Genomic DNA, 27,584 nt, shown 5'->3' with positions numbered 1-27,584 from the left:
TGCTAGAAAAGTTTTAGTACTTTCGGTAGGACCAAATATGGTCTTCAGTGGGACCGAACATGGTCTTCGGTTGGACCGAATATGGCATTCGGTTGCAACTGAATTAGTGTAGATTTTTGTCTAGCACACTATCCTGTTTTAGCTGTTTTTGGTCAGACTTACGGTGGATTCGGTGGGACCGAATTTATTGAAAATATGCAATTTATTTTTCAGCAACTCCATACCTCTAAATCCAATCTGAACATGTTCTATTAAGGTTCCTAAGTCTTTGAATGATCAAACAAGATTTTCCTATTAGGGTTAATTATTTGGAGGTTTAGGTTGTTTTAGTTTAAGAGTTAGGGTTATTAGGGCACCTCATATACCTATTCTTTGTTCCTTGATGCTCATGTCCACTTATGTATTCAGTCTTTAGCTGCCAATGGCTCAACCGACTCCCTGATGTAATTATTCGTGTGATTGACAAACAAAAGGTGCATAAATCAGTGCACTAATAAAGGAAGCAAACTGTCATTTTTTTTTCACCTTAGTTATACCAATATTTGTAATTCAAATTGATAATGCATACAAACATGCCACAAGCCATAAATTTACATTATGCATGGCTTAAAATGCCCATTGCAATGATTGATTTAAATTTACGAGCCCCATCGTGATGTACGTGACATATCCATGTTGTTTATCTGTTTTACTAGAACACTTTATGGCATGAGTCAAAAAATGAGGTAAATCGAAAGTTCAAGTAGTCCACACCACAAGAAACAATGGTCATAAAACTTCTACCATCGAAAGGTTTTTCCTTCCTAGGACCCATAAGATTGTTTATTTGTCATCTCACCTATTCATAAGGTCACATGGACATGAACAAGGAGAAAACACAAATATTAGCTAGATCCAAAACTTCTGGGGAACCTAAGAGGTTTTAAATGTTAGGCATTCAATTCCCACTGTTTCTTGTGTGTGGTCCACCTTTGGATCTACCTCATTTTTCTAGGCTCATGCCCTAAAATCAGCAAGTTCTTGCTTCTTTTGTCTACTCTTTTTTCTATAATCAAGTGAAGGCAAAACCTTTGCTCTTTCCGAATTTTGCTATATGAGGGATAAACACATCTACAATCTCCCCTACTTTCATAAAAAATAGCCCCCTTTTTTTTGAAAAATCTAAAGGGGATGCTGCCAATGTAGATACTGAAAGGTTCCTTTTTCTTACTCATTGGTGAGAAAATTGCCACTCACTTTGATTCACCATGCTCCAAACAAAGGTTTTCATCTGTCTCTCTCCATTTTTTATCTTCTTTAGATATAATGAACTCATGGTTCAAAAGGTCATAAGTTGTCTATCAAAAGAACATGAACAGTTCAGATTATCATCTAAGATGTAATCTAGGGTAAAGACGCGCCCTTGTGGTACCATATTACTGGTGCATGGTACCCTATCAAAACTATCCGTGGATGGATGGTATTAAAAACTATGGACAATTTATAATTACTTACAAGTTTTCTTATGTGATCATTATTTCTTAAATGTGTTTCTTGTATTTTAAAATACTTTTAAAATAAAATGTATTTCAAATTTGGAAAATTTCCATTGTTTCTCCTTTTGAAAAATATTTTGTTTTTTTTGTGCCTCTTGTCCCAGGTTGGAAATGACCAAGAAAAATATCTAGTTTATAAGAGGGGATTTTGGCATGGAGCTTAAGCCCCTTCTTAGGGGGCATGTGAATTTGGTTCAATGGAGGGTTGTGCCATTAGTCTGAACTTATGCCATTGACCACACATGCATGCGTGCGCCAAGCCGAGCCATGTCAGGCCCTGGTCATGAATGTACTTACGCCCGCGTGCTGCGTCAGGCCCGGTCGGGGTCTATGTGTGGATTGAGTGTACACTCGCCTGACGGTTTTGTTCTGCGAGTATACTCGCACCTTTAGTTTTGCACAAATTTTAAACTAGAGAGGCGTTTGTTTGGGCAGTCGCTCCAGTTGGGTTCAAACCCAACAAGCTTAACTCATTTGAAACGGTGCTTTAAGAACCTAATCGTGGTATATAAATAGACTAACTCTAATCCATTTTCACTCACTCAAAAATCAAAATTCCTCTCTATCTTTCAAACTGTCTCTACATTTTCTGCAACTAAGTTCGCCACCGGGTCAACTCACTTCAGGTTTAAGTTCTGTATGTTGGTTCGAGCTCGTATACAAGAGTGCACTGTTGGGACCTCGTAATACTCCTGGAGGCCATTTATCCAAGAATCCTATTGCACTTTAGACGCGGTCCAAAGAAGTAAGAATTGATTTCAAGCTAAGTGACTCAATCATGTATCGACTCAAACACATAAGTCATTTTTAAAACTTTATTTTTATTATTTAATTTTCAATTTTTTCAAATAGTATATACATTTTTCAGCACATTGTCCAACAATCTTGAAACCAAATCTTGATTTATTGGAAACAGTAGACCACTGATTCATTATCTATTCGAAAAGAAAAGATTCATTTTCTTTTTTCTTTTAACCTTCCCTTTAACCAGTGTTCAAATTATATCTTGGAACTGGTTGTAAACTATATTATAACCAGAACTAGATCATTAAAAACTATAAATCACTGCCATAATCACAGTTAATCCTATAATTAAACTGTCCAAACTTGAACCGTTCGTTGTACTGGATTTTAAACAATGGAAGTTAAAAATTAGTTTTGTGCTAGAAGCTCTAAAGATCTTTTACATTTTTTTGAATTCATTTATAGTTGATCTATCCGACGAAAATGAATTTAGAGATTCCAATAACTATAAACATTATATTCTCATACCTTGTCCAATGAATTATACAATATCTATGTTTCTTATGAATCTGCTAAGGACATTTGGACCACACTAGAAAAGAAATGTCCTTAAAGTTGCATGATCTAAGAAACATGCTATGATAAACTTTCTTGATTATGAAATGACAAACAATAAACCTATCACAAATGGATTTTGGATTATCAAAATCCGGTACATGAATTGTTGGAATGAAAATGGACAACATATTTCTATTGGGGGTGCTAATTGAAAAACTACATTCTTCCTGAAAAAAATTACAAAAACCGAATGAAACATAAGAAAAATGACATTTCTTTAGAAAATACAATTATACACATAAGGATAGAGGATGCTAATAGAAATATAGACCAAATAAAAAATGCAAATGGGTCAGTACCAAAGGCTAACCTGGTGAAAACAAGTTAATCACAAAAGTCCAGAAATAAAGGGAATTGTTATAGTTGTGAAAAGCTTAGGATTTAGGCCCCCGTCTTCCTTTGCTAGTGAGATGGCATAGGCCCCCGTCTGGTTGGGTAAAAATCAATGTGGATGGCTCGATATTAGGGAATCCTGGGCAGTCAGGTGGGGGAGGGATGTCACGCCCCAAACCTGAAAATCAAATTCACAGGAATCCCGATCGTAGAATCCGATGTCGACAGCCTCCATAGTACCCCATTATCGGCTTCTAGCATTCATATGCCAGATTCCGATCCTGGGATTCTACAAGGATGATTTTTTTTATACAATTAACTTATAATAAGCATAACCACAAGATTACCCAATTCACAAAGGCAACATCATCATCACATATCCACTAATATAATGATTTGAGTACAATGCTGAAAGGGAAATACATAAATCAAAAATCAAGCTCTAGAAGACTACTGTACGCTCCAAGCTCAACACTAATGCAACCTAACATCACTTGCACACATCTATATATCATGCATAAGCTTATAGAAAGCTTAAAGGGTGGTGTAAGTGTGTGCATAAGGTAAGTGTCAAGTATTCAATATAATGCCATAATCATACAATATCGGAAATACTGGTAATCCATAAATCGTATAATGTCGGAATAAGCAGAAATACTGACAAGATCATGAATTATCAGAGTAAACATAAGTACTGAAAATATCATAAATTGTACGATAACAAAGTAAGCGAAAATACTGACAAGCCCATGAGTCATACAATATTAGAATACACAATAGAAATCAACAATACAAATGAGGAATCATAGAGAGCCAAATATCAGATGTAGAGGATACAACACGATATACATTTCTAATGAGTAACACAAATAGCGTTAGCCATACTTAGACTATGTAAATGCAGAAACACAATAACCTAACTTGCCATATGCCACGGATGTAATGCAACATGCGGTGCGAATGGAATGACCATGCTAGGGTGTGAAGTCGGGATGGTAGTACGTAGTATTACAGGCTATGGAGTCCATCACAATAAACTTCTATCCAAACTAGTCTCATACCTAATTTAGATAGTCAGACTCAATGTAGTAAACTCCTAATCTCAGGTTAGTTGCGCGCCCCAACCGAAATCCTGGCCATTGCGAAGGTACACGTAACAAATCATTGCACACCACCAGCCCGAGTGGATAGTGAATGAATGAATGAATGAGTATGCAACTCCTGCTCAATAAGTCCACATATCAGTATAGTTCATCTCTGGGATCGTCATTGGGGTCTAGTACACTCTCCACCAGCTTACCGCCCCATCAAGCGCACAACTGGGTAAGTGGAATAGACCTCACTATTCGCCTAGCTAGTAGTCAGCCAATATCTACTCGGCACGTCGATAGTGGACCCATTCACGAGCTGGTCAAACTTAGCCTAGCTATGCCTACTCCCTCATGTGGGTAAGGCCACACCCCCTCCCAACCGAACATGACACAGTGGGAGACGTGACCTACTGGTATACGGCCCTCATGCGCTCATACATATCCACTCGGTCTCGACGTTGGGATGTCCTCTAGTACCAAGAGGGTTTAGAGATTTTCACCCAGGGTCATTTACAACAGTCCGATGCTAATAACATATTTTCGATGTCCCATCTAGCCATCCATAATATGCCTGTGGAGGCTATGACCCTGATGTCGCTAGGGTGTATAATAATCACAATGCAAGATGCATGAGTCATACAATCCAGTCATGCATCAATCCTGCACATACCGTGCGCTCATGTGAGATAACCTCCACCTATCAGGGAGTCTCATAACAAACTGTTCAATGATATATGCAATGGTTAACCACATCTCATATCAAACATGCAGATGATGCGTATGGACATGTATCATGATGCTATGCTGTCACATACTCATAATCGGTATCAGTAACCAATATCAATAATCGACCTAACAAAGGGCCAAAGGGAAGGTCACAATGAGGACTTCTAACCATCATTGCCTATCAATGTGGACATTTAACCAATATTGCTCCCAAGGAGTGGCCCATACAAGGGATTCACACACAGCGTAACGGTTCATACATACATCGCATTGGGCCTCAGCCGTGGGCCTTGAATACATCACAATGGGCCTCATCATATGGGCCGACAATACATCACAACGGGCCTCATCATATGGGCCTCGAATACATCACAATGAGGCTCGAATACATCACAATGGGCCTCATCATATGGGCCGAAAATATAGCACAATGGGCCTTGTCCATGGGTTTCAAATGCACAATAGGTGGGCCCTATATATGGGTCTAATATACATAACAGGTGGGCCCTACACACATATCAAATGAGCCCCAATAGCTGGATAACGTGCCCGCTATACACTCATCAAGGTGGGCCACATAAGTGGACGGCATGGATAAAATACGTACAACATGGTGGGCCCCATCCCCTGCCAAAATAGACGGATAGTACGGATATAAACTACATGCATCATAGTGGTGGGGTCCACATCCTAGCTAGACAAGACGGCGTGGTTAAAACACAAGCATCAAGGTGGGTCATACGTCCATCAAAATGGACAGACGATGTAGCTACAGAATACATGCAATCAAGGTGAGCCCGTCTTAAAATGATCTGAAAAACTGGATGGACGGCATAGATGCAAAACAGGTGGGTGGCGTGGAATACACCATATAATTCAAGTGGGCCCCACGGAACTTGTTAACGTTAATACCTCAGCTATCAAGTTGGTGTGAGGTACTCCAGCCAATCCGCATCCACTGTCCACAGATTGGACAGTGCGGATGTAATACATTAAATCAAGGTGGGCCTCAACAACGGGCCACAAACACATCAAGGTGGGCCTAGTCACATGGGCCCCATATATATCAAAGTGGGCCCAATAACGGGCCACAAATACATCAAATGGGCCTAGTCACATGGGCCTCATATATATCAAAGTGGGCCCAATAACGGGCCACAAATACATCAATATGGGCCTAGTCACATGGGCCTCATATATATCAAAGTGGGCCCAACAACGGGCCACAAATACATCAATATGGGCCCCATCACATGGGCCTTATAAATACCAAGGTGGGCCTCAACGGATGGCTACAAATACATCAAGATGTATATAATATATATATACATGAATCATCTCAAAAGATCAAATGGACCACACTCCAAATAACAATGGTAACAATGATTTCCACCATTAAAATTCTCAAGGCTCACTATAACATTTATTTTCTATCCAATCTGGCCATAAGGTCACACAGACCTGGATTAAGAGGAAACAAATTTCCTAATGATCCAAAACTTATGTGAAATAAAAGGTTTCAATGGCAAACACTCAATCCCCACTACTTTTGCTATGTGGTCCACTTGATCCTAGATCTGCCTCATTTTTATTCTCAAGCTTAAAGGACAAGCTGGCCAAATGGTTGGACGGTTTTGGATGCAGCACATGCATCATGGTGGGTCCCATCAGATAGATGGATCTGACTCATCCTTTAGCTCATGCCATAAATGAGCTTTCAAAGTGGTTGGATAGTTTGGATGCAACATATGCATCATGGTGGGTCCCACCGTCCAGGTGTGGATGGTGTGGTTAAAACACATAATTCACGGTAGGTCCCACCGTCAGTGGACGGTGCGAATAAAACACATACATCATTGTGGGTCCCACGTGGGGCCCACCATAATGTTTATCTGACATCCAAACTCTCAATGAGGTCACACAGACCTGGGCCCACCGAAATGTTTATTTTCCACCCAACCTGTTGATGAGGTCACTTGTACCTGGATGAAAGGAAAAATAAATTTGCATATTGACCTAAGCTTTATGTGGAAAGGGTTTCAATGGCAGACGGTTCATCAACACTGTTTCCTGTGACGTGGCCACCTGATCAATGGCTGGATGGAGTGGATAGAACACGTACATCATAGTGGATCCCACTGTCCAGGTGTGGACGGTGTGTATAAAACACATACACCATGGTGGGTCCCTGCCTCCCCAACACACGCTGCTGTGTGCATTAGCAGCAGTAGGCGCTGCTGCCTTATTATTATTTTTTTTAAAGTTTTTTTAAAAGGTTTTTCGTGTGTAGGGCCTGCATCGGTGGAATCCACTCCACCCATTGGATTCTATGGCCCATGACGGATCAAACGAGTCCAATATGCAGTATGTTTTTGGTGGGTAGAGACATTAAGGTGTATTTCAATGGTATAAATACTGTTTTCTATGCTATGGCCCACCAGGTAGTCAAATTGACCTTATTTTTTGACTCAACGCCTAAAATGAGATGAGAAGTGGAATGGACGGTGTGGATTTGATCTTTACATCAAGGTGGGGCCTACACCAGTGGCCCTCTCCAAAGCTCAAATATAGTATATTTTATTTTATTTTTGTTAGCTGTTAGTACACACCCATGTCAGTACACGCACTCCATGTTAGCCTATATCACGTCGGCATGGATATAACACAAGCATTATGGTGGGTCGCACAGGTACGTGGCCCATGTTTCATCAAGGTGGGTTGCACATGAACGTGGCCCACCTGATGAGTTTGATATTTGTGTTTTCTCACTATCCAGGCCCACCGAATGGCCTGGATGAAACAGATGGACGGCATCGATAAAATACATCCATCATGGTGGGTCCACGATTAGTGTGGATCTAGTGGGCTACGCCCATTACAAGAGAGAGAGAGAGAGAGAGAGAGAGAGAGAGAGATCGGTGAGAAGGGGAGGGACCCCGCCACTATGGGCCCTCCCTAAATACATAGCTTACATCAAGATGGGTCCCACCTTATGTGGGCCCTCAAATAACAGAATTGACGGTTAGATCACCCATCTTTAGGCCTTCTCCTTGGTCCCTCAGTCTTCTATGCACCTATGCTCAACGTTTAATGGTGGATGATGGAGTCTTGATGGTGGGGATGAGAGATGAGGGGGTGGGCCACACTTGTTCATTTGGGAAAGCTTGGGAGGGCTTAGACGTTTGGAGCTTGGGAGAGTGTTTTGAGAGACGAGAGAAAGAGAGAAAATGATATTTTAAAAAGGGATGGGTGTTGTAAGGAAGGGAATGGGAATGTATGGTTGTTGAAAATTGTAAAAAGAGAGATGGTTAGGGGAGAGAGAGTTGACTTATGAAAAAAAGAGGGATGGGTTGTTGTACTTGGGGTATGGCTTGTACTTGACATTAATTGATTGATTGATTGAACGACATATCGTAGAGATTCCCTCAAAATTCGTAACGCACAGCGTTTCTTCAGAATGAACGCGAACTCACATCTCCTGGCCTGGGTATCGGTTCGGTGTGCGAGTTGCAGCGTTGGAACCGGATGGTGCGGTTGTTAAGGTACAAGTTTTGGATTAAGCCAACTTCAGTATACAGGACTCGGCTTAGGCTAGCGCACAAACGTTGGATACAGGTCGAGGGTTGCCGAAATTCGACCGGGAGGACCGCGAAAGCTTACGAAACGGTACGGATTAGGACACGGGTCTTACAAAGGATTTGCAGGGGTCACAAAGGTGAGTTCTTGTTTGCTTTCCCGTCTCGTTATGGGGTGGGTTCAATTGTGAATGCCAAGTTGAGGGCTATTCACGACCGGATGGATTTCTGTCTAATGAAGGGGTTCTATAAGGTGGTGGTGGAATCGGACTCCCTGCTTGCAGTGAGGCTTCTGTTGGGGGTTGCCGTTCCCAGCTGGAAGTGGGATTATTGGTTGGCTAGGATTGCCCGGCTAAAGAGCAGGGGACAATTTCAGTTCTGTCACATATACAAGGAAGGTAACGCGGTGGCTGATGTCATGAAGCGGCTTGGTAGTGAACACAATGCCTCCACTATTTTTTCTTGCCTTCATGACCTCCCGCCCAAGGTCAGAGGTTGCATTTTTATGGACAAGGTTGGCCTGGGAGCTCTGAGAGAATCAGCTACGAGGGAGTAATGGGGTCCTTCAAGGTTTTTTGGCAGCTTTTGGTTGTAGAGGCATTTTGAGTAGTTTGGTTAGTCTTGCTCCCCTGTGCGGTTTGGTTTTTTCTTTGGTTTATGATAGGTGTGGTCATATTCTTTTTGTCTAACCTACCTGAAAAGCTTCCTGTTTATTTAATGAAATTCCGGTGGATCATGGTCCAAAAAATAAAAAAGAGGGCTCCCTTAGAATATTCAAGACTTTAGGAGATGAGGGCTAGACCATAAATGTGTGGGAATGATTTTCAAAGAGCATTACCTAATGATTCAGAGTATTTAATGGTTAAAATATATTCTAGTCATAGTAAGTTGAGTTGGGTCTTGTCGAGTTTTATCATGTCTTTTCTTTTTTCCACAAGCTTTAATCAAATAGATTTGAGTTGGCCGAGTTAACTAATGTATAGGTCATGGCCAAATTGAGATTTTTTTGAGTATTGAGAGATATGATTGGGTTGGCCTCACTAAGTCAACTCGATCTGAGTTTTTCTTTTTTCATTAAACTTTTTCTTTTTTTTAAGAAGTTTTCAGTGTAACTGAGTATGGATTATCACCTATCAAACCTGATCCCATCGTTTTGATGATTTAATTTGAGTTACATGTATCCCATGTTTACAATTTTTGAGTGAAAAAAAGAAAAGAAAAAAAGAGGAAGCTTAGACATCACTCTAAGAAGTGCATGCTAAAAAAGAAAAGAAAGGTGTGGGGGTGTCTGACTAAAGTGTGGTTACCTGAAAATACGAAAATGAAACTAGGTCATAAGACAACTGATTGTGTGTTTATAGGATATGTAGAAAACCGTGCAACATATAAGTTTTTAGTTTTAAAGTATAAGGATAACTTTCTAAATCCAAACACTATTACATTAGCTAGAGATGCAGAGTTTCTAAAAAATATCTCTCATATAAAGTCTAGATCTATAAAAAATAAAAGACAGTACTAGATTGTATGTTGCATCAACTAGTAGAAGCATATATGTGAATAGTGAACTAGAACCAGAACATTGAAGGGGTATGAGAGCTCGAAAGGAGACAACCTAGGAGATAAATTTTTCACTTTCTTGTTAGAATATGATCCTAAGACTTATTCAGAAGTCATTAACTCTCTTTATGCTTCTTTTTTTTTATAGAAAGAAACTATAAACGATGAAATAAAGTCGATCATATCAACAATACTTGGGAACTCATAGATCTTCTTCTTGGGAATAAGCCTATAGGGTGCAATTAGAAGGATATAGTAATGCCAATTAGATTGGTCACAAAAGGATTTAGACAAAAAGAAGTATATGATTACTTTGATACATATTCACGTGTAACTAGAATTACAACAATCAATGTATTAGTTGCAATAACATCTATATACAAGCTAATAGTACATCAAATTGATGTTAAAATAATGTTTTTAAATGAAAAATTAGAATAAAAAATCTATATAAAGTAACATAAAGGGTATATAATTACAGGAAAGGAAAACAATATGTGTAGGCTAATCATGTCCTTGTACAGCCTGAAACAACCTCTTAAATAATTGCATGAAAATTTGACAATGTTTTAAAATCGAATGAATATCTAGTAAATGATGTGGATATGTGTGTATATAAAAAATTCTCTAATAATAATGATATTATAATCTACTTATATATAGATTATATGCTTATCTTTTGAACCAATATTAAGTTAGTCAATTCGACTAAGAACTCATATATTCTAACTTTGATATGAAAGACTTAGGAAAAGTAAGTAAGATATTAGATATTAGATATTCAGGTAATTATAAAGGATTATAGCATAACTCTATCTCATTACATTGAGAAAATATTAAAAATAATTAGTCACTTTGACTGCTTACATATTAGTACACTTTATGATCATACCATGTATATCAAGAAGAATACAGGAAGTGGTGTATCTTAGCTTGAATATTCTCAAGTAATTAGTAACAAAATGTTTCTGATGAACTGTATTAAACCTGATATTACATTTACAGTAGGTAGGCTAAGTAGATATACACATAATATTCCTGGATATGATCACTGGAATGTTTTGAATAAAATATTGAAATACTTGAAAAGTATTACTACATATTATACTCGTTATATAAGTTATCCTCCAGTATTAGAAGGATATAATGATGCCAATTAGATTACTTATTCAGATGAAACAAAATCCACAAGTGGATATGTTTTAATCTTTAATGGTGGTGCAATATCTTGAAAATATATTAAACAGACTTACATTACTCGGTCTATTATAGAGTCTGAGTTTCTTGCCTTAGAAAAGGCAGGATCAGAAACTGAAGGGCTTAGAAACATGTTAACAGATATACCTTTGTGGCCAAAATCTATGTTTTGCTAGCTATATCTATTCACTGTAATTGTAAAGGGCTATTACTAGGGCTAATAGTAAGATAATATTGTAAGACATCTGTTGAATGATGGAGTCATACTTATTAACTTCGTATGATTAAAAAAGATGAATCTGACAGATTTTCTGACTAAAGGACTACCTAAATGATTAGTTATGGAAACATAGAAGGGAATGGGGATAAACCTAACCAAATAAACTACCAGTATCAACAACCCAACCTATATAAGTATAGATCACATGCGATATATTCAATAGGTAAACAATAAGACACTAGGAGACTGAAAAGTGTTCACTCCCCAAGTATAGGGTTGTGATGTAGTAATAAACTCGGTAAGACCGAGGTCGAATCCACAGGGACTGAAACTTGTACGTGATTTGAAACAACTAGATATAGAACTAGCAAAAGATGTAATCTAAATCCAATGTAAATTGATGAATAATGGTGAGAGATTAATCTAAACTTAAGGAATTCAGAGGAAGGAAAACTGGGGATTCAGAGGATCCACTTGTAGAGATCAGGGAGATCTTATGCCATCATCATGTAAACTAAACTAAACTTCTTTTAATATAGTTTTTTTTTAAGAGATGAAAAGTATATGAATTAGAATGGATTCCATCATCAATCCATGCCCAGGAGGCAAAACAAACAACAGAATTAGACAAATTATCAACCAATCAACAATGCATGAAAGTTAGGAAGGGTATCATCATCTGACCATGCCCAGGAGACGATGGTGAACAACAGGGCTTCCTGACGTCATATACATCAAAAGGGAAAGGAGATATTCAAGGACATTGCAGATCCATTGTAATTGCAGTCACAACAGACCATTAAAGACAAAAAGAACATTCCTTTAATTAAACTAAAACAACATCAGTTCAGTTTAAACAGAAAAAAAGCATAAGTAAAAAGCTCCCATCAGGCTACAAGCTTCACCTCTTAGCCCCAACTAAGAGGTTTATCCCAACATGATTGGCCTGAACTCAAAGCAAATACAAAGGAAAAGAAAACGAAAAAGAAAAGAAAAGAAAAGAGGAAAACAACTTAGTCTTTCTCTCTCTCTCACGTTCCCAGCAGCCGATCGGCTTCCTCTCGTCCTTCCTTTTCTCCCTTCTCTCGTCAAAACCTCCACCTTTATAGACGTATTTAGGCGCACTCCTCCCGCTGCTGGAGTCGGTGTCGGTGGCTTCTGTTTTACGCAGTTTAGTAGCTCCAAAACACCTTGCGTTTGATTATTTTCGGGATGGCTGTACAGGCTTGGCTTCAAACTTTCCTCATGGCTGGGGTCTCGGCTAGCGTGGGCTCCACATGAATGGTTCAGATCGTTCATCCGATCAAGGATGATGGGCTACAGCTGTCCGAAAATTCTGGATTTCTCCGGACTGCGTAAACAGGACGCGTAACGTACCTGCGCTGTTCGGATGGTGGGGCCCCTGATCATAATTATTTGAGAAATCCAGCTCGTCCATTAGCTTAGTCACGAAAAATAGGTCGGACATGACCATTTTTGGATCAGCTTCTTCGTGGCCCATGAATGATTTCATTCCACCGTCCGTCTGCTGTTTGGAAGATTGGAAATCGTTCTCCTCCGCCTTCTGGAATTCTGTCACCTAGGCAATGTTTATAGGGAGCATGGGCGTCTGATGAACGGTCTAGATCCGATTGATGAATCACGGTAGTGGCCCACAAGATTTCTCCGCAGCTTCTGACGCGAAACAGAGTTTCCATGTCGGAATAAAACATGTCTGATGGACCCCACAGTGATGTTTTTGATAAAATCCACCACGTCCATTGAATTCCTGGCTAAAAACCAGTCAGGAATGGATGGTTTTGGAGTGTAGTTAGTGTGGTCCACTGAACTTTGCTCGCTGCCGTCCATCCTACGATTTATAGTTAGGATCTTCTGGTAGCTTGCATGAGGACAAACTGACATCTAGGAGAGGGTTTTTACCCCCCTATGGACACAATAGACGGTACTGATCATCTATTTGGATGATGTGTGGGGCCCACTGGCCAAAAAATGATCGGACAGCGTTGGACGCTGCCTCCGCGAGGAAGAAGGCTCGGGTCAGCCCGGCTTTGACCGGGCTGACCGTCCGGTGCGGCGCGGGCACTGTACCTCATGTACACGCGCTGTACATGCGGAGTAGACTGTGATGTTCGTGAGAAATCCGCTCCGTCCATCCATTTTGACACGTAGTTTAAGGGGTTGAGACCAAAATTGGATTATATCCAGATATTAGGCGGCCCCACATAACGATTCAAGGGCTGATCTGTCCGTTGGGCCACTTCTAGAGGAATCCAATGGATGAAATTTTACGTGTACGGTTAATTTATGACCCTCAGGCCATGTATGAAGTTTTGAGTCGAACAAATGATGGAAACCCAGTGATCTTGCATTCTGGCTGACTTTCAAGCTGCTTGAGCTTCAGTTTCTCGATTTTCGCGGATCCCTGGCATATAATTCCATAGATTTTGGTCCCCTAGAGTCCGTCCCCTTGCCTTGGTGCATTCTGAACGTTAAATCCATGCTTTTAGCATCCCGATCCGGTCCCAGCTCGCAATTCCACCTTGCAACAGAAACATGATTAAAAAGGGCTATTAAACGGTACCATGTTCATAAATCTAGGCAACAACTGGGTCTGATATGCAATATTTGACCCTCAACAAAAAGCACCGTAAAGAACTTGTAAATTCTTATAATATAATCAATGCAAGCGGCAATGTGAGGGAGGGTGAGTTTTTGAACTCTTAATGAATACATAAAAAAATGTTATAGTAGATTCAGTTGTTGTGTACACCTAATAGAATTCACCTATATGAGTGTGGAAGTGGGACCGCTTCCTATGAGAATATATAGGCTATTTCTCTAGAGCACTCATGAAAATTCAAGTAAAGGAGCATGGCCAAAAAGTACCAAACCACAGAATTAGGTATAATGGAAAAGTTGTGTGAATGGCGTGTATAGTCGTCTATGCTTAAAGGGTCAAGTTAAAAACTGATAGTCACCTAATTCTTGTAAACCTATGTTAGTTACGCTAAATGTTGATTAAAGTCTAATAGACATCGATACTATTACACAACTCTTCCATCTTATACTGAAGTGTTTTGAATTTGAAACATGTGGGGATTGTTGTATTTTAAAATATTTTAAAAATACAAAGTGTTTCAAATTTGGGAAAATTCTCCTGTTTCTCCTTTTGAAAATTGTTTTATCTTTTTATGTCTGTCTTTTCCCACATTGGAAATGACTAAGATAAATATCTAGTTTATAAGAGGGGACTTTAACATGGGGCTAGGCCCCTTCTCAGGGGGCATGTGAATTTGGTCCAATGGGGGGTTATGCCACTAGTCCGAACCTATGCCATTGACCACACACATGCACACTGAATTAAGCCATGGTGGTGGATGTGCGCAGCGCCGCGTCGGGTCTCGGTATGGGGTATGGGTCAATGTGTGGACTAAGAGTACACTCGCCTAATGATTTTGCTACTAGTAGACTTACATCGTTTGGTTTTATGTGAGCTTTAAGCACCTAATCATGGTTTATAAATAGACCAACTTTAATCCGTTTTCATTCATTCAAAAATCAAAATTTCTCTTTATCTTTCAAACTTCGTCTCTGGATTTTCTATAACTAAGTTTGCTACCGAGTCAACTCACTTTGGGTTTGAGTTCTGCATGCTGGTTCGAGCCTATATACAACAAGTGCACTATTGGGACCGGTTCATAGTAGTTGTATCCTATAGGCCAATTGTCCAAGAATCCTGTTGCACTTGGGACACGGTCCAAGGATGGCATATTTGGTTTCCAACTGAGTGACTCAGTCATGCTTCAATTTAAATAAGTCATTTTTTTTCTTACTTTTTTTTTATTATTTAATTTTTTATTATTTTGAATATTATCTACTGCTCTGCTAGGTTGGCACATGTGGCTAAATGTTGTCGTGCGTGTGGATGGTAGGGCGGAAGTTCCTTCTCTCACTCTCAAACCTTAATTACCACCGTCATCCCAACAAAATTTCACCAACAACAAATCCTCATCTCTTTCACCAACCCATAAAAGAAAACTCTCTTCTTTCTACTCAAGGACGGCATTTTCCATATACCTATCTTTAGATGAATTTCGCTCTCATTTTATACCTTAAAAAAAAAAAAAAAATTATAAATAATTCTGGTTTCCTATTTTACCGAGCTACAGACATAACATTCTCTTGGTTCCTCACATTCCTTGTTGTTTTTTTTGTTATCATCGCTGGCACGAGAAAAAGATATATAGTTTCCAAATGTCTACAATATCTTATAATTGTATAAGTATTACATTAAAAGTAACCCCACAAATTCCATCCTAGATTGAGCTTATCGGATTGTGCCTGATGGCTGGTTGAGTCTCAAAGGCTTCCAATAAGGTGAGAATTCGAAAACCCAAATCAGGAAAAGAACATGCAATGATAGTTTTGGTCACTTAAACCAAATTGCATCTATTTGAATATCGCTGATCAAGAATCCCATCACTTAACATGATGTGTTTCACCTGTAAACTGATATCTCATCGCTTGATTCTCAACTACAAAATTAGTAAATGTTAAAATGTCAATGGATTTTATGTGTGTATGTTTTACACCCTCAAAGAATAAACATGCAAATTTCTTGCATAATCTATGATGATGTGCAAACTCTAATTAGTGCTATATTGAACTTCGACTGAGCCTTTTCCTTTCTCTATTTTTTTTTTTTTTTTTTTTTGGGTAAAACCAAGATTTCATTAAATAATGAGAGGAATTACACTTCTACCAAAACAAACAAGTAACCTTCGGACTCTCCCTAGAAAAACGAAGGAGTCTATCCTATGACAAGAAACTACCTCCTGAACCTCCTTCTGATCGCTCCAAGACCCACTCTGTCAAGGAATAGTTGGCCCCTCACCACAAGTAGGAGGTCTGTTTGGGAGGAGATCAGGGCACAACCTTGATTCCTACTGCCCCACTTGGCCATCCCATCCGTCAGCCCATTACCTTCTCTACAAATATGAATAAAATTTACATTACAAGTACTACTAATCTTCCGGATTCGAGCGATCCAATATGCCCATTTCCATCCCGGGAGGGAGCTACCCAACAACAGCTGGACCACCAGGAGCGAGTCGGACTCAACTACGATGTTATTTAGGCCCTGATGGATGCAATGTATAAGGCCATCATGGACTGCTCGTAACTCAGCCCGAGTATTAAAAACACGGCCGTAGCCTGCATAAAACCCAAAATGAAAATCTCCCTTGTCACCCCTGCAAACACCCCCACACTCGCCATACCCGGGTTCCTTCTAGATGACCTATCAACATTGAGTTTCACCCAACCCAGCGGGGGCTTACTCCAATGCACCACCTGAGAGAACTCTTGCCGTGACTGCCCTATACTACCCGACGAACCCAAAGTCCCTCTTTGTCTATGCACGTGGGAGGGCTGAGCTCTCCACTTCAGATCAATGCCCCGTAGTTCCTTTCCTTTCTCTATTTCATCCACCAGATCCAGAATTTATCAATAAAGCACATCCCCATGCTAGAAGGAGATTTTGTTTGTCGGTTCGAAGTGCTGGGAATGTGATTTTGTGGAATCTAGAAACTGTGTTGGGTATTGGGAAAGAATTGCCAGTATAATATTCTGCACTTTCACAGGAGGGAGAATTCAAAAATACAATCGTTTGGCATGGAATTCATTACCCTAAAATTTACAAGCTAGCTCCACTCGAGGAATTTCAAAACATATCTTTCGGTGAAAACGGATTCCACTAGGAAACCAATTCGTAGTATTTCCAGGGCCCCATACACAAGAATTTGCATGTATTTATAGATTTCACTTCTATAGGGGCTATTTTTCCCGGACAACCAAATAACCCCTAATTGGAATCTTTTGGGCTAAAGCTTGTCTCTCAGAGAAAGTGAGGTTGTGGGTGAGTTCTTAGAAAAGAATAGTGATTTATGAACAATGTCTCTCAATTTCAGACGTGATAGATTTTAGGGTTTCACCCTTCGGGTAAAACTAATGATGATAGAGACCATTGGAAAAGTCCATGAGGCATTTCAAGATAAGGAATTTTAGTCCCAGGTTATTGCTTCTTACAGTAATTAGGCTATGAAACTTGCTTCTTGTTCTCCTTTATTTGTTTTGGTAATTATCATTTTTTCTAAGAAAACATGAGGATCATTTGGATAGTCTTGAAATGATTTCTTTTAAACATACATTTGTGTGGAACTGGTACTATTCTGAGCTATTAGTTCATGAAAATTGATTTTATCTGGAAATGTTGTTTGGATGGATTTAACAAAATCATGTTAGAAAAAAGAAAAGAGAAAGAAACAGGTTTCTAAAGTTGCAACCCAACAATCATTTATCCCTCGTCTTCACTCAGGAACGTATAGCCCTAATTAGCTAGCTTATATTTTCTAGGAGTCTTGTAAACGTATTATTGCAATGAAAATAACTGCATAATATTCTCTCCTTTACACCCAAAATATTCATTAATTGGTTTTTATTCCATATTTTCTATCATCTTAACAGGTTTTCATAAGAAAATAGAGAATATTAAGAGTTAAACACTTCCATGTCTTAAACTCTCCCCTTATTGTGTTAAAACTATGATAATTCGAGAAAGCAACAGTTTTTGTTAAGAACCCTGAATTGTGTTAGCTTATGCTCAGATAACTACATGGATTGTCAACTACTAAGAAATGATCCTAGAAAGATGATTTTCTAAAGTAGCATCTCTTGAAATGAAACATCGAAGATTTGATTTCCATTTCCAACACGGATATTAGCAATGAAGGGAGAAAATATTGAATATCTTTCTTTTGGATTACAATTGCTTTTTAACCTTAAAAAATCATCACTAATTAATAATCCATGCATCATTGAGCTGCTCGGCTTGATCTCCTCTCTGACGCTTTCTTCTTTGTTCTGGTAATTAATTACCATTCACCCTAAGAAAAACAAATTCTAAACTTTTTAAATGCCTCAATTATCTTCAAAATGTAAATTATTACCTCAATTGATTAGTGAAATAGAGTTCAAACTGATCGAATATGCATCGTAATTAGAAAGCATGGCTTGAAGCGAATGTCTTTGATGAAATTGGACTTATGGGGCTTGAGTATGATCTCGATTGATTAGTGCGAAATGGATTTTCATTTACCAAATACGAATAATGATTAGAAAGCACGATGCAAAATGAATGTCTTGGAAGGAGTTCTGCCCACCAAAAATATAGACATTAGCAAATTAGGTATTTGCCACTTTAGAGAGAGAGAGAGAGAGAGAGAGAGAGAGAGAGAGAGAGAGAGAGAGAGAGAGTTTCAATGAAGTTGGTGTTTTTCCATATTCGCCAAAGATCTTATAAAGCATGTCTAGCTAATGGTTAATCTTCATTTCATTATGAACTTCTATTGCCTTGCTTATTTATAGTAGAAAATGCATGCTTAGAAGTATGTAGTAGCCCTTCCAAAATTGACAAAGATGTGTCCATCTGTCCGTCCTTCCACCCACTGTCGATCATATCTTCTTCTCCAACGATTCTGTCATATCATCTATAATGAAGATGTCCAAAAGCTACTGATTGAAGGTCCTCCATATCTTGGAATTCCCATTTCCTAGCATCCATTTGCATTTCACCGGAGGCCATGGTGTGTAAATAGCCACCATCAGTGGCAAATGAGATGTGTTCCTCAGTCATGGTTGAATGGTGATAATCACCCATGGAATTTTGGTCCATGGGCCCATTTTCACAGTATAGCATGGTTTCAACACTGCTTGATGGATCTGAAAGGGATGTTTGCGCTGTCCTCGAGCCTTCAGAATGGAAGAATCCATTGCCACTTTGTTGGTAAGCTGGAAATCTATCATACAACTCTGATGGGTTTGTATTAGAGCTGTTGGCAAGGGTTTGGGTTGCTTGTGCCCTTAGAACTGCTAGTTGTGCTTGTAGATTTACAACCTACAAGAAATGGCGGGAACATTTTAAAAATGTAATCCAATTTCAGTTGAACATGAAAATCAACGAATATAACACTACCCCCTATGTAATTCAATGAGAAAATGCGCTGGATTTCGGGCCACTCTTCAGGTGGGGGATGTTGTAAACATGCCCTGGCCCAAAATATCAAGGAAGCCAGATGGGTCACACTTTGTACACGTGTGTCTCAAATCTCTCACATGGCATGTTTACAGTGGTGCCCACCTGATGAACAGCCTGGATCTTGCACATGTGCTGCTTCTGAGCATGTTATGGCATGTGTACATGTATGTGATTGATACTATTGATCTGGTACAAACCTGTTGTCGAAGTGCGAAAATATGAGAAACGCAGCCGTATATCGGATCTTGGAGCCTCGCCTGGGCCTCATACGTGATTGTGACCGCCGCTTCGAGGCGGTCTGCTATCGGGAGGTGCGTGAGGAGCTTTGATACGTTGCTCGCACCAAACACCTTATGGATGGCCGCAAAATGTGTGGCCCCTTGGTCATGGCAGAAGTATGGTGCAAAAACACACCCCTTAGCACACTTCCTTCTTAGGAACTTGCAAGCTCCACAAGGAGATCCAAACCCTGTCATCTTGGCCTTTGGATGTTTGGTTTTGATATCTTTTTCAGACCAGTGCAAGCACTATCACCATGTTTATAAACACTAGAGAGATAGAAGGTGGGCCACCTTACATGGATATTTTAAGTACACCTGGTCTGCTAAGTGGCCTACAAAATTCAATTTTTTTCTAGAGAAAGCCTCCTTTTACCCCATTCCAAATTCAATACCTACATTTGAGATTCCATTCAAAGAAGCTTAAAGGACAAAAGAGTAAGCATAAACTAACCCATTTGCACGGGCTCCACTCCTATGATAGTTCACAACCATTATGAAAATGGTGGGTGATTCATCCTCCTCGCATATGGCACTCTTTTGTGGCTATCCAGACCTTCCAAATTGTGGGATATGCTTGTGGATTGAACACGTCTCTAAAATGACACTGATCAACCTATCATAGCCATCCAATCAGTGGCTATCAAATGGATGGTTAAAGGTAGTATAGTCAGTAGTCTGAATTTTATGGAAAAAAAATAAAATCAGATGCATAGAATCATCGTCTCAATTTAGTTATTGGGTTATCCTTCGTCCACGATTGGTTTAGGTTTAGCGATTTGGAAGGTCTGGATTGCTTTACAACCATGCCATGTTTATGGTGAAGAATCGCCACCATATTTAAAATGGTGGTTATCAAGTAATCCTAAAATGGAGAATCCAAACCATCCAATTGATGGCTATCAAATGGATGGTCCAATTCTAAGGGAAAAATCAGATGGTCACTGCTGTCTTCTCAATTTCATATTTGGGTCATGCCCCATCGACAATTGGGTCATCAATTTGGAGGGTCTGGATTGCAGAACGACTATCCCACGTCTACAATCAAAGATTCACCACCATTTTATAAATGGTCATGAACTATCACTTTAGTCTAGACCCATTTTCATTTGCTTCCTCCATGGGTCTTGCTTTTTGATAAGTTAGCCCTTTTTTTTGTAATTTCTAGTACATTTTCCAGGGAGTGTTTGCACTTATGTCAAAACTGTATAAAAGCTCTACGAAGATGAAGAATATTCTAAAAATGAATGATACAAAAGACAATGACACTAGAGTAGAACTGAGAGAGAGAGAGAGAGAGAGAGAGGCTATTCTAAATGCCATTTTCTTTTAAGGTTACAGTGCACAACTTGTCTAGCAATAATGCCTTATTGTCATATAACTAATAACATATACAATCACCAATCGCTTTCGATCACTTTCGAATGTCATACATAGCCACCAACATGTAGACCCTATGCTAGAGAGGATGTGGGCCCCACCAAATATATAACTAATGATTAACCATCGTAGCCACCCAATTCCACCCACTTTTCTACCATTAACCAAGGCAACTTTCAAGGATTACAACTTGATTACAAATGTCCATTTGTAGCATAGGTTGCTGATTAGGCTACTCTATAATCGCCACCGTAACGCACAATCCGACGTGGCAATAGACCTGTGCATGGCGTCAACACCGCCCGCAGCCATCGCCCCATCTTCACAGATGGACGGATGCGATCTGTGACTGCCCCATCTGCATATGATGATCAAAAGCTGCCCACATGTGTGCATGATCTTGGACGATCATCAACCGGGCTGCTCGGTAACCAACTACTAATCTAAAAATCATTATGAGCTTCTAATCAGGTGGGCCATATATGTATGTCAAGTGTAGAAAACTGGCCATCCATTAATATGTCCATGCTTGCGCCTGCCCAGTGAGCGAAAGGACTGGATTTTTTAGATAAGGAAAGTTACCGGGGGCCGTCCTGATTAAAGGCCCTGATCTAACACACGTGCCACGTTGGCACACGTGGGACACCTGTGTTTTCGTGTGTGAATTGGATGGGGTGCAAATGGTATTTATCTAATAAGGATTTCAATCATGTGGACTTTGTTGGCCACTTAAGCATGGGGGAGAGAGTGAATTTGGAGACAAGAAGGCAAGTGTTATTGAATGGGATTACTAAAATAATCAGAAAGGCAATAATGTGGAGGTTCAACTAATCTAAATAGGAGCAAATCCCAAACCAATGTAAATAGATTTATATGTTTTAATGAGAGGTTTGTTACGTGTCGACAAAGGGAGCTCATCTACACACCAATTCACACGCCAATGCAGCACACATACGCAGGATCCAAGCCGTCCATCAGATGAGTTGCACCATGTAGATGCCCTTTCTTGAAAATTGGCCTAGTCCAATAATTAGGTAAGCTACAGTTAATGAATTTAATGGACGGATAAAGTAAACTTGCACAAGTTTTTCTAATACATTCTTTGATTTCTATCATTGTGGCCTATCTGATGAGGGAACAGGTGTGATTTTTGGGTCATGTACAAGGTGGGCCCACCTGATGGAAAGATTGGATCTTACGCACACATGCGATGTTGGCACATGAGTTGCTGTGTAGATGGGCTAAATTATAAACGCGCGTGGGTTAGCCAATCTCTCTCGGTGAAATGCCTTGATTAAAGTATACATTAGTATAACATCCCAAGAGCCTCAACCACAGCCTTTCTTTAGCCTTTCGAAATGACTTTTATTTGTTCTTTCTGCCAACCTAGACACCTCTCTCTCTCTCTCTCTCTCTCTCTCTCCAAATGAACTTATTTTATAAGATTGGTTTTTTTAAGAAATACCTGCCTCTTTCTCATTTCAAAATAAAGAAAAAAAATGAAAAAAAATAAAATAAAATTACTAGATAAGACTCTCTCTCTCTCTCTCTCTCTCTCTCTCTCTCCAAATGAACTTATTCTATAAGTTTGTTTTTAAAGAAATATCTGCCTCTTCCTCGTTAAAAAATAAAAAACACAGTAGATAACTCTCTCTGTCTCTCTGATCCAGCCTTGCATAATGTAAGGTTTAACTCTAGAGAAAAACTTTGGTACTCTGGCAGAATGTGGTGGTTGATACGCAGGCAGTCAGAAATTATTAAGAAATTGCATGTATAATTCAAATTAAACTGTTCAACTCATGTGTCCCAATTTAGATGTGTCGTGAACAAAAAATATATATTCTTATCTGATTATCAAACCATCAGATTAATGCACATTTATTGAACAGTTAAAAGTGAAAAGTAGTGATAGTCCTATTTCAAAAAACAAGTGTCCACTAATTATAGGTTAGGATTGTTCAAACAATCTTATTTTGAGACTGTCACTTAGCTAGACTGTGCTTCGTACTTGTAGCCAGTTTAATTTTGAGTGAATGGAAGCCAAATACATAATTCCAGAGTGCCTGTGTATCAAGTACCATGCACTGCCAGAGTACCAAGTACCCCTCTTGGTTCTGATGTTAGGTAGATTTTACCTTTTTCCACTAGCGTGAGTGTGTGGGGGTGTGTGTGCGTGTGTAAAAAAAAAAAAAAAAAAAAAAAGAGGTAGATTTTCTCTTTTCTCTTGCATTTTATAATCCAGAGCTACGATCCCGTACGAATTCTTTTTTCATTGTTACGGTGAGAATTCTTATATAGGTTAGGCCCACCTATGATCAACAAACCCTTGTATAGGAATCAACTCTAGATTGCACCTGAGAAAAAGTAACCATGGTTGGGGGATCAAGGCCATACGCTTAAAAGCATAAAAAATGGACGGTCAGAATGAAAATTGTCATACCAACAATTATCTAGGCAATATGTATGAATGGATTTGTTGCGGCCACATGCAAATCCACGTTGGATATTTCGTATACAGTTTTCCACTGTGATTTTAGGTGGGGCCCACTTGGGCCATGAGAGCTACGACGAAATCAACGGCTACGATATCTTGACCTTATATGATTGTATTGTTTGATACTGAATGCATGCGCTGCATGATTTTCTCATGGGAGGAAATGTTACTTATGGAAGAACTTTCCAGTTCGTCGTGCAACTAAGATATCAAGGTTCTCTGTGACTTGACAGTATATGTGGTTATACGATCGGTGAATCTGGACCGCCTAACTGGTGGGCCCCTTTCAGATAACCCATCGTCGAAAAAAAAAAAACTCTTGAATGAATTGTACAAGAATCTGACTTATAGGTTTTTCCTCTTGATTTGGACCATTTGTAACTTCTTGATTTCCGCTGTGCATTAAGACCACAAATTGACGGTTACGATTGCATCTGGTGTGCTTTTTTTTCCCTAGCATGATTCATATGCAGTAAGCCCACCAGATGGAAGGTCCTGATTCACCGATGGTAGAGCCGTCTGTACTCCAGAGTGGCAACGAACCGTAACTCGTTCATCTCGGACATACATGCTCAATCTCACAAGCGTGTACATTGAGTGGACCCAATCATTTCTTGAGTGGCCTACCTTTTGAATGGACAGGCCTGATTTTATATCAATGCGCATGACGGTGGGGCCTGCCTGAGGAGTAGCTTGATCTCCACACGTGTGACATGTAGGCACCCTTGAGAGAGAGAGAAACCACTTCAAAAGATGCACTCGCTGAGCACGTGAAGACGAGGGAAACGTGCAGAAGATCAGGCCCGCTCTTCAGGTGACTGTAGAAATCTGTAGCCCTTTCAGAATCCAAAAGATAATTATGTGGGCCACGTATATCAAGCTAAATTGATCAACGCTTTAAATTATCTGCACGTGTATGGCCCACCTGATAACTGAATATTTCTAATTCTAGATGAAATGAATGCACACATTGAGGATTGCCTAATTAACGGTCCAGATCTTATGTACGTGCAACCATATTCCACGTGTGAGGCGAGTGCACTCCCACAGCGCACTCGAGCGAGTGCGGTTAGCATTGCTCCGTAGGAAAAAGCGAAGGGCGAGTCACGACACACGCCGTGGGCCGTCCTAGGGATCGCCGTGCACGTGCACAGTATTTCCTCGGGATTGCTGCGCACGTGCACAGTAGAAAAAAACGCCCGTGACGTCATAGTGCTGCCCAACCAGAAAAGAGAATACAGTACTCTGCCAGAGTATGGATGGATGTATGTATGCACATGTCGAAAATACACACGATGCGCAATTTCAAACCGTTCAAATCATGGAAGCCAACGTGGATAGGGGTAGAACGATCCTATCCGTCCGATTGGTAGGCTTTTGTTTCGCCAGATTTGAACGGTTGCGAGTTCCCGTTTAACCTTCGGTTCAAAGGGTTGAGATCGTCCGTAGAGTTAAAAGCTTCGGTTAGCGCGACAGATTTAATATACATGCACTCCCACGTGAAATGAACGTATGTACGCAGTACGCGTGTCTGCATACCATACTCTTGTAGTATACTATGAATTTCCCCGTGAGAAAGCATGCGCCGCTCGCGCCGACGTGTCACACCATACAGCCGTTGAGTATTTTTAAAGAGGGCCCCACAAGCTGCCAATCCGCGTCGGTGGTCAACTCAGCACTAAGCTGGACTGATGTATTTGCTGGCAGGGAAATGAGACAGTGGACCGCCTACCTTCTCGATGGACGTGGATTGCTCACTGACACGTCGCTACTGGACGGTGCTCTGTGGGTCCACCATGATGTATGTGCTTTATCCACGCCGTCCATCCTTTTTGAATCATTATGTTAGCAATGAGCCAAAATGAGGCAGATCCAAATCTCAGGTGGACCACACAACAGGAAAACAGTGGTGATTAAACACCCACCGTTAAAAACTTCCTAGGGCCCACTGTAATGTTTATTTGCCATCCAACCTTTTGATTAGGTCACATGGACCTGGATGAAGGGTAAACACAAATATTCAGATCGATCCAAAACTTTTATGGCCTAAAATAAGTTTATAATGTTGAGCATTCAATAAACACTGTTTCCAGTGGTGTGGTCCACTTGGGTTTTAAATCTACCTCATTATCTAGATCATGCCATAAAATGAGGTGGAAAAATGGATGGACCGAATGGATAAAACAAATAAATCATGGTAGGGCCCACAGAACCGTCAAGTAGTATGCCATCCATGTCCCTTCTACATACATGGCAAGTGGGTACCAATCCAATGGCCCAGGCCCAATCGAGTCCATGCACACTAATCAGACGGTTCTAGTCCACATTTTCTACTTTTCCACCGTCAATTTTGATGAAAGTAACTTGATGGATAGGATCGTCCAATCAGAGTGACTTTTAATATTTGAACCATCCATTGTGGGTCCGCAGATACGGACGGTTCAGATTCACCATCTCCTTTACGACTGTTTCTGTTGACTATTCAACGGAAAGACAGTCCAAACCAGTTAACGATAAAACAGCAGTCGTGACTCGTGAGTAAAGAGGAATTACAGGATACGCGAGCGGAAGCTTCATACCAGATTCACAGGTCCCAATTCTGACAAGTGGGCCCTATGATTTCGTAATCCAGATCACTGCTCTGCTGTCTCCCGTCGTGGATGGACTAGTTCCAAAAAATTTCTCGGTATGACAATAGCAGCCTTTCCATTGGTGGCCTACAAATGGACGGTCAGGAAGAGGTTTAAAGAGAAAACTCCAAGGACGCATGGCCCTCTTTGTCAGGATTGAAAACGGACGCTAATTTCCTAGATGTTGCAGGGAGCCCGTGCAACTAAAACCTCTGCGGGGCCCACCGTGATGAGCGTGTGATATCCTATTCGTCCATCATTGAGCTAGCTCATGTCAGGACCCGAACAAAAAAAAAATATGGCCGATCCAAAATTCAAGTGGGCCACACCAAAGGAAAAAGTGGGGATGGAGACCCTACTAATGAAACCTTCTTGGGTCCACCGAAGTTTTGAGCTAGGCTGAGGGCGTGTTTGGCGCATGGTATTAGATGGGCTTAGGTGAGATGGAATTGTGCCAATTCCGCTCCATGTTTGGAAAGAATGGGAAAGCTTGGAAGAGATAAGATAGAATTGCATTGAGTTCGTGCCTATCTCACTCAATGTTAGCAAGTTGTGAAGGTCCCACCATGATGTGTGGGCTATTTCCACACCGTCCACCCATTTTTCGAGATCATTTTAGAGTATGGGCTAAAAAGCAGGCAGATCTAAAGCACAAGTGGACCCCACCATAGAAAGCAATAGGGATCGAATAATTACCGTTGAAAAATTCTTTGGGACCACATAGGTTTTGGATCTGCCTCATTTTTAGGCTTATGCCATAAAATGAGGGTACGAAACAAATGAACGGCTTAGATATAACACATGTGTGTTATTGTCAATAGTTTCTAATGATGGTGGGTATATCCATTCAATGGACCACTGTATTACTAACAAAGCATGGAATTAAGCTTATCCCTTGGTAACAGGGGACAATCCCTACCATGAGTAATGATTATGTTTTTTAATCCCATCCCACCTAATACTTCCCAATACAATGCCACAAACAGCCCCTGATGGTTGGTTTTTCTCTTCATCCTGGTGGTGCTCACCTTGATGAACGGATTGGATGGCATATATACAGAACAGTGGGCCCCATGAAGGTTTCAATGACGGTCTTCCACGTCCCCGCGGT

The 27,584-nt window shown here is 40.2% G+C and overlaps 1 protein-coding gene across 1 annotated transcript; it reads right to left on the bottom strand.

The window, feature by feature from the left end:
- Positions 1–18,968: 18,968 nt before the first annotated feature.
- LOC131231337 (LOB domain-containing protein 29-like) lies at positions 18,969–20,546 on the bottom strand. The gene is made up of 2 exons (XM_058227508.1): positions 19,889–20,546; positions 18,969–19,550 (listed from the first exon to the last, which is right to left on the bottom strand). Exons 1-2 carry the CDS (start codon positions 20,165–20,167, stop codon positions 19,140–19,142), a joined length of 690 nt encoding a protein of 229 aa, XP_058083491.1. The 5' UTR covers positions 20,168–20,546; the 3' UTR covers positions 18,969–19,139.
- Positions 20,547–27,584: the final 7,038 nt, after the last annotated feature.

Source organism: Magnolia sinica, chromosome 17 (assembly GCF_029962835.1).
Source record: "Magnolia sinica isolate HGM2019 chromosome 17, MsV1, whole genome shotgun sequence".
Taxonomy (NCBI): Eukaryota; Viridiplantae; Streptophyta; class Magnoliopsida; order Magnoliales; family Magnoliaceae; genus Magnolia; species Magnolia sinica.
Note: the sequence above shows the minus strand (reverse complement) of the source record. Positions and strands in the feature narration are given on the sequence as shown.